Source organism: Nicotiana tabacum, chromosome 22, assembly GCF_000715075.1.
Source record: "Nicotiana tabacum cultivar K326 chromosome 22, ASM71507v2, whole genome shotgun sequence".
In the NCBI taxonomy this organism is placed as follows: domain Eukaryota; kingdom Viridiplantae; phylum Streptophyta; class Magnoliopsida; order Solanales; family Solanaceae; genus Nicotiana; species Nicotiana tabacum.
Genome location: NC_134101.1, coordinates 200,431,437 through 200,439,511, shown reverse-complemented (window position 1 = coordinate 200,439,511; position 8,075 = coordinate 200,431,437). Strand labels below are relative to the sequence as shown.

The window sequence follows — 8,075 nt, the reverse complement described above, 5'->3', positions numbered from 1 at the left end:
CATCTCTCTTGTTCTACCTCTCCAATTTCCTCAGTTAAAATATTTTTCTCATCAATAAGGATGTGATAAGAATAAATCAAAACATTTGCTAAAGACACAAGTTTCTTTTGAGAGTAAGTTTTCAAGTTTCTTTGGACGTCAAGAAAATTTACCTCATCTTCCTTGTTGTCCTTATCATCGTCAGATTTGGTCATGAGTGCAAATATATAATCATATTCTATATCCACTTTCGATAGACATCATGGATGTGTATGCTTGTTCATCCTCACCTTCACACTCGCTGGATGAATCTCCCCATATAGCCAAAGCTTGCTTCACAACGTTGCCAGTTGTGTCTCTTCTCTTGAACCTCCTGTCAGGGACCGGGTTCCTCATGTCCCACTTCCTTTTTATGCTAATTGTTGTTGTGGATCACTTTACTAAGTGAAATAGTAAGTCAAGCACACTGTTCATTTGACTTTTTGTGTTTAGAACATATTATTTCTACGTGTAATGCGTTTTTAAAACATATATACAAGGTATGAATTTAAGCTACTGAGTTCGGTTGAATTTACAAATTATATTGTAGATCCTTCTCTTCTATGTGTAGAGCAATTTTAGACCTCGTGTGGTCATAAATAATTTTAATATTTGCAAATGATAATGTTCAGTACATTCAGATACAAGAAATTAGTTAAAGATCATAGTTACTAGTACTTGGGGAAAAATCTAAGAACGGGTAAAAACAGAGGGAAAAAAATTTGGCGAAAAATTTCTTCAAGTTATGAGGTTGTGTTTGTTTGATGATTGTTAAATCTAACAAATACAACTTCAGTACCTGAAGATTTTATTGCCAAAATCTTTTTCACCCTGTTTCCGAAATAAATTTAACATGATCTCTATTGAATGACGAGTTGGCCTGAAGGTTGTAGAGGCGAAATTGGAGAGGCGTTACTGCTGGAAGAATCATCTCTCCGTTCATCCTGAACTTGAGCTGCAAACTGCAAATTCCAGAGAACATCTTCCATCGAAGGCCTGCCCACTGGATCTTCGTAAAAACACCTGCAGCAGATCTCTATCATCGTCTTCAATGATTCATCCGAGCATGAACTTCTTACTGTTGGATCAACCACATTCCTTCTTGATGCTTCATTGCCCATTATGCTTACTTGCAACTATACAATATATCAAGAGAAAATTAGTGCACGACCAAAAGGCTTACATTATTTATTTATGAAGCCATATCATCTTCAATGAGCAACAAACAAATGCCCCCCATCGATTGCGTAAGGATTTCTAAAAGGGTTTATAATATCTTGGGCCACTCCGGAGAATAACCCCAAGTTAACATCATCCATTTTCCATAGATGGTTTAGCCTATTTGAGGAAATGGAGGATGATTACTTACAATACAGTGAAAAGGTCAATAAACACAGAGTACGCAGCTTTAATCGTAATTTTTATACATATACACAGTATTATTTTTTGATGAAGCGGGTTCCCGCTTGCCACCACGTACGTCCCCCACTGGCACCTCGTTGGTAGTTCAAAATGAAAATCTGGAAAAAGAGCCAGATGATGAAGTGTTAGTCATACCTTATTATGTAGAACTAGAATATCATTTCTGGTATTTATCTGCCTTCCTGTTATGATTTCCAGCAGTATAACTCCAAAGTCATACACATCCAACTTCTCTTCATATTTTTCCCTATAAATCAATATAGGTAAGAGTAAAACAAAGTGTAAGTATGTCCGTGCTTACAGCTTATTTACATTCAATAATACAATATGTTCTGAACAAAGTGGAAATGCCTGTAAATATTTGTATTACTGAGCTAAGCAACTAAATTAATAAGTTTTGAAATTTCAAAGCGGTAAGCTTTATAATCAACTAATACATTATACATTAGGTGATTTTGTTGTTTAAACTATGCTGCTCTAATTTGACAGTAATTTGTACACACCTCTCCTTATAACCAGCTGGAAAAGTGTGACAGTATTCCTGCAAATATCACAGTAGTGGCATAAGTTAATACTGCGGTAATATATAAACTTCTTTTGTAAGTGTGAGTGGAAGAATGAACATAGAACTTTGGGAAGTTGGTCGCCACACCTTTCCTACATTCTCCGACAGAATAGGCAAATTGTAGCTGCTAATTTTGGCAACAAGGTTCTGATCCAACATGATATCTGTTATTTTCAAGTTATTTGAAAAGATACCAGGGACAATTCCATTATGCAAGAACTGTAGGCCCTTTGCTACCCCTGTTGCAGCTGCTATACGTTGTGTCCAAGTTAGTTTCCGTCTTCCATGTCTATCTGCAAATAGGACAGTGAGGAACAAAGAGCATCAAATTTCCAAACATATATAATCCAGCTAAGCATTTACATTAATCCAACAGTGTAGAAGTGTAGATGCTTGTTAAGTAATTACCAGAAATCCAGCTCCTTAGGGTCCCATTAGGTACGTACTCAAAGACGAGAAATATTCTGCTAACACTTGAATCATCCAAGTAACACTCAAAGCAGTGTCCAAGAGCACTCACCAAATGACAATATCTGAGCTTGGATATCAACTCTATGTGATGCATAAAATTTTGAGTAGTGGTGCTTCTTTTCATTTTCAGGCATCTAATCGTAACATTTGAACCATCTCTCATCTCGCCTCTGTACATCTGAATCCAAAGCAGAGTAAGTTTGTGAACCCTTGTCCTCGAAAACAGCTGCTAATATTAGTAGGGTTTACTCTTGGGAAGCTGTTAAAAGCTCAGACGTGATTCTCAGATCGGGGTACGCATACATAGAATTCTAGTTGGTTTTTGGCGTATTTTGAATGATCCCTACAGAGTTCTTATATCCACATGTCATAACCATTTGACACGCTTACGTCTATACAAATTACTAAACCATTTTGCATGGTCAGCAACTAGCTCAGCAGCTAAGTGCGGAAAAATATTTTAGACTAGGATAAAGATATTAACAGAATCTATTGAAAATTCTAAAGCAATAAGAGGCGGGGTCAAAAACTTCAAGAGTTACACTCATTCTTTTGTGCCAAAACGACAAAGAACGAATGGATGAAACTACTACAAGTCAGCACCAACTCTCAAGTGTAACACTCAAAGACATCAATGCTACAGCAGAGGAAAAGCTCAAAACCATACATGATCTTTGGCTTTAGACTCAAAGTCATACATATTCCTGGCCATTAGACATTTCACCCATAAAAGTTGCTGTATCAAAGTTGTTCGTAGCCACCTCAAGTTCTTCTAACGAGAAGGTCCGATAAGATGGAAGACTGAGTGCTCCTAGCTTCATTGCTTGAGTAATGTATCCTTATACAAGAAATACCGAGGAATCAAGTTAGCTATACTCAGGAATTAAAGGAAAGCAAAGAGAGCGAGGGAATTTTTCTTTTCTTCCTTTATGCATATCGGAGACAGGGTGCAAATATACCTAAGCTTCAAGCTTGAATTGGTTATTGAGGCAAAGGGTCTGTAATTCAGAATCTCTCAAGACTATAAACTTAAGAAGATTCGACCAAAACGTTCATAATTTCCTAATTAGCTTCCAACTTCTGTATCTGTGTTGGTAACAAAGAATGTAAAGGACTAACACCTCCCACCGATTGATATAGGAAGCTGAATTGAGGTGTAATTTGTTTCAAATATATGAAATACAAAGAATATGGGCAGAAACAGAAAAGAGGAACCTTACTTGCATCTGTATACAACTTTGAGGTATATGAAGATGATGCATCTTCTGAAATGAATCTGGATTGGGTTTTCTGTGCAGCCTTCTTTGCAAGAAAAGATTTGACAATCAAGATGGTCAGGCATACTAGTATGACTCCGCCGATGATGCTACCACAAATTATCAAGGCAAGAACCACTTTAGAAGCAGGTTTTTGTCTTTGATGATGAGGTAAGACGCCAACAGCCAAAGCCTCATTTCGACAAAAGGAAAATGGATGTTGAGTTCTGTCTCCAGTTGCTAAACAGTTATTAGAAAAATGCACAATCCTATTCCTCGAACTAGACAGAAGGCAACTAGGTAATGTTCCGGTCAACAGATTAGCAGACAGATTAACAAAGTCTAATGCAGCGTTGCATGGATTATCTTCAAAAAGCATTCCTGTCAACTTGTTTCCTGCAACATCCAGGTAAGTTATGGATGGCAAAGATAGCAAGGATGGAGGAAATGGCCCCACAAATCTGTTGGAAGAAATATCAAAATGTTCAAGCTGATAATAGGACTGAACTTTCTCTGGAATGCTTGCAGCGAACTTATTATTCCTTAGCCCAATGCTTTCTATTTTGCTTCCAACTTGAGGAAATCTCGGTCCAAAAGAGTTGTCCTCTAATTCTAAAACTTGAAGGTTTCCTAAACTGCTAAGATCAGGCACATCGCCACTAAAATTATTCCTCGAAAGTGAAAGTATCCGAAGATTTTTCATATCTCGCAGTGTATCTGGCAAAGGTCCATCTAACGAATTGTTCTTCAGACTCAAAACTGCCAAAACCGAAAGCGAACCAAGTCCATCCGGAATTCTGCCAGTCAACCTATTTCCATCAAGCAGTAAGGTTTGGAGGTCCGTTAACGATGAAATTGTTTTGGGTATGCCACTGTGAAAGTAATTTGAGCTTAAGTCAAGTATCTCCAGTGCTGACAGTCTTGAAAGTTTTCCAGGCAAGCGCCCCCATAAACCAAGAGAAACTAATCTAAGGACTTTCAAGCTAGGAAGATTGACAAGGGAAGTGAAGAATGAAGCAACAGAGAAGTTTCTGGGTAAAGGGGAAGCCCCCTTTATCCCTATTATGTGTAACTGAGTTATGCTTTCTTCATAGCACACAACAATGACAATTGAAGTTGGCTCAATCTTACAGAAATCAGTGTCATTGTTCCAACTATTCAAAGCTGTTGGATAGTTCAAAAGACGTCGAATTCTCAGAAGGCTTTTCACTTGAGAAGATTGTAATTGCTCTGAATAGCGGATTGAGATTACTACCAAAAACAAAACCAGAAGCTTTTCAAGTCCCAAATCTTTTTCCATCAGCACAAGACTGGCTCAACAACTCTTTTACCACTGAGAATTTTCTGGAGAACACTGCAATTGCATCACAACTCAGTAATCCAACAAAATCAAACTCTGCATCCATAGAATTTGAAAAGAAAAAGGGAGGAGGTTAAAATGTTAAGATTAAGCAACTTAATAGTAATAATAACTCAAATCCTGCAAAGTCACTTCATAAAGTAGAATAAAAATGAAGTGGCAACCCCCCCCCCCCACCCACCCCCACCCCCACACACAAGATAATTCTTCAGGGATTGATCCAAAGTGCAACATTAAGGAATAAGGTGGAACATATGATATGAAAATAGAGAGATAATCATCCCAAATTGAAAAAGGAAATAATGAATGAATGTTGCAAAGATTTTGCATTTATTTGTATAATCAGACACATAACTACATGAAGTATAAATACAACCATCTCTGCGTTTAACGTATAGTAGTAGATTAGTATAGAAGAGTGGAGACTCTTTTAAGCTCACAGTAATGGAGGCTTTACCTGTTTTACAGAAGAACTTTGAGGAACTTCAAGGATCCATGGTAGCCTTCAAATGAAGTAAACACCAACTTTTCATCACAGAAAAATTCATAGGCTTACACCAACTAGTCTTCTTCAAACAATGACCAATATATTTATGTAGTTAGTTATTTTCATTTTTATCAAGAATAAAGTAGTGTAAAATAGAATATTAATAGCTTTATGGAAGGGAAACACCCTGAATCTTGACTAAAGATATGAAAGCAGAAAAGAAATGTCAGCTGTATTATTATAATTACCAACAAAATCAGAGCTCATACACCAAGAAAGTTAGTTAGAAGCCATCCTCTTGGGCAATAATTATCTTATAATATTGGGCAAATCTTCTAGGAAGTAGCTTTTCAATTCTCTTTCTTTTTAATTAACTATATGCGTTGCAAGTTCCATAACATAGAAATTAATTTTCAAAAGTAAGTTTTTTACTTGATAAACAAAACAATTGACGTTCAACACTGCACTGAGAACTAGTTAAATGATTACGGAAAGCTTAATATGACAACTAAATGTGAGTAGGGACAATATTGCCTAAGGAAAGTAATGTTTCTCACTAAATGATACAACAACAACAACAACAACAACAACAACAACAAAATCTCAGTATAATCCCACAAGTGAGGTCTGGGGAGGATAGTATATACGCAAACCTTACCTCTACCCCGAGGGGCAGAGAGGCTGTTTCCAGGAGACCCTCAGCTCAAGAAAGCACCAAGTGACGATATATTAGTACTATTGATAGACTCTCACTAAATGATCATCATATTAAATTTATCTCAATAACTTGAACAAGGATATTTTCAATAATTTTTAGTAATACTTCACTGTCTAGAATTCACCATCGTGTTGTTTTCTTATGATTTTATACATCTATTATTTAGTGTTATTTCTATATCTTATAAGAGATGTCCCCAGTTTCACTCTCAAAGCATTAATAAAATATAATATTAGAAAATAAAACACAAAAATGAAATGGGGACCTAAAGACATTTCTTATTATATCCATATTATGTATGAGACATGTGACCATCAAAAGGCGTGCTGGTATGGATGAGATATGTTTATCCATGTTTAGAGTTGGAGTCTTGAAAAAGTAAAAATAAATAAAATCCCAAACAATGTGAGTAGATCTTGGATACCAGATACTTAAAACAGATGTACAAGATTTGTGGTATTATTTTCTAACATCATTACAAAAAAAAAAGGATTTTGAAGTAAAGCAATAAACAAAAAGAAAGATGCAGAAGGTAACCCTTTATTCTCTTTTAGTGCTTGCCACTGTGTGCCTATAGGAACCACAGCCTGCTTTAGACTTTAAATTCACTTATTTATTCATGTACTTATTTTTCCTTCTCTTTTTTTTCTTCATTTGCGGTTTTCACAGAGGAGCCAACGAATTACAAAGGAGTAAATTATTTTTTGATTATGTAATTTTCATTTCGATTTACTGTTAGATACATCTCTTACTGTTATCCCAAGATAATTTACTCTTAGATACAATTTACAATTTACTTATAAGATATTGAGATAACTCTTAAATTGTATCTATAGATTTTAACACAATATATAGTTGTTATACATGCTTCCAAATTTTGGTCAACGATATTTGTAGTTTGTCAACCTTTCCCTTCTCCTTCTTCCTTGTATTGAAAAACAATTAAAAAATTGATTTCAAAATTTGGTCAACGATAACTTCCTTTCACCATTGGAAAACGAAAAGAGACAAAACTCATGGATTAACCATGGTCCTTTCTTTTGTATTTTATTTATTTCTTTTTTTTTTAACAAAAAGAAAAGTGTAACTCAGAAGGTTGTACCATGCACTGTTGTGAGCTTTCGCTTTCTAGCTCAGGCCAGCTTTGAGCTTTTTGAGCTTTAAGCCTTTAGCATCGTCCTCTTAGCTTAGCTTGTGGCCCTCTATAGTCTATAGATAGTTGGTTTGCCTTTGGCACTTTCCCTTTTTCCCTTTCCTTCTTGGAGTAGCATTTATTTATCTGTTGTTCTAAAGCAATAGAGAGACATGTACTCAAAGCTTTGGCTAAATACATAAACGGTGGGGGACAGATTCTTTTAGGTATTGATACACTTGTAATTTGATTCATCGACTTATAACCTATATATATATATATATATATATATATATATATATATATATATATATATATTATAATTTTTTATTTATACAATATAATTTTTTGATGAAGGGTGTTCGAACACCCTTCACTATATGTGGCTACGTCATTGAGTGTTCATGTAGGTTGTCCCTGACGACCAAGTAGGCATCTCAGTTGAGCCTATTTCCGGTTAGACACTTCAAACCTTCAATAATGTTGGTTAACTAAACACTCCACCTAGTCAATCCATTCGGGTGTGATACACTCTCGAAGACATTTTAAAAACCATATTTAGTATTAGACATGTCCGCAAAAAAAAAAAAGCTCAAAGTTCTGAGAAACGAGAGAGAAGAGAGAGAGGGAGGAGGAGTTGGCTGGA

General features: G+C 35.8%; 1 protein-coding gene across 3 annotated transcripts; it reads right to left on the bottom strand.

The window, feature by feature from the left end:
- Positions 1-608: 608 nt before the first annotated feature.
- On the bottom strand, positions 609-5,957 carry LOC107797703 (putative inactive leucine-rich repeat receptor-like protein kinase At3g03770). Of its 3 annotated transcripts, XM_075244207.1 has the most exons (9): positions 5,828-5,957; positions 5,550-5,658; positions 3,697-5,128; positions 3,175-3,314; positions 2,414-2,654; positions 2,093-2,298; positions 1,944-1,981; positions 1,576-1,687; positions 609-1,154 (listed from the first exon to the last, which is right to left on the bottom strand). In XM_075244207.1, the coding sequence occupies exons 3-9, from the start codon at positions 5,030-5,032 to the stop codon at positions 879-881; spliced, it is 2,349 nt and encodes a 782-aa protein (XP_075100308.1). In that variant the 5' UTR covers positions 5,033-5,128; positions 5,550-5,658; positions 5,828-5,957; the 3' UTR covers positions 609-878. The 3 variants fall into 3 exon arrangements, with proteins under 3 accessions (XP_075100308.1, XP_075100309.1, XP_075100310.1); XM_075244208.1 differs by lacking the exon at positions 5,828-5,957 and having other exon boundaries at positions 3,697-5,086; positions 5,550-5,785; XM_075244209.1 differs by lacking the exon at positions 5,828-5,957 and having other exon boundaries at positions 2,414-2,657; positions 3,184-3,314; positions 5,550-5,762.
- Between the last annotated feature and the right edge of the window lie 2,118 nt (positions 5,958-8,075).

Coding starts and splice junctions, on each gene's coding strand:
- LOC107797703 (XM_075244207.1), bottom strand. CDS start 5,032: ATGGAAAAAGATTTGGGACTTGAAAAGCTTCTGGTTTTGTTTTTGGTA. Junction 3,315..3,696: donor AAAGTTGTATACAGATGCAA/GTAAGGTTCCTC, acceptor TTCTTGTATAAG/GATACATTACTCAAGCAATG. Junction 2,299..2,413: donor CCTAAGGAGCTGGATTTCTG/GTAATTACTTAA, acceptor TCCTATTTGCAG/ATAGACATGGAAGACGGAAA.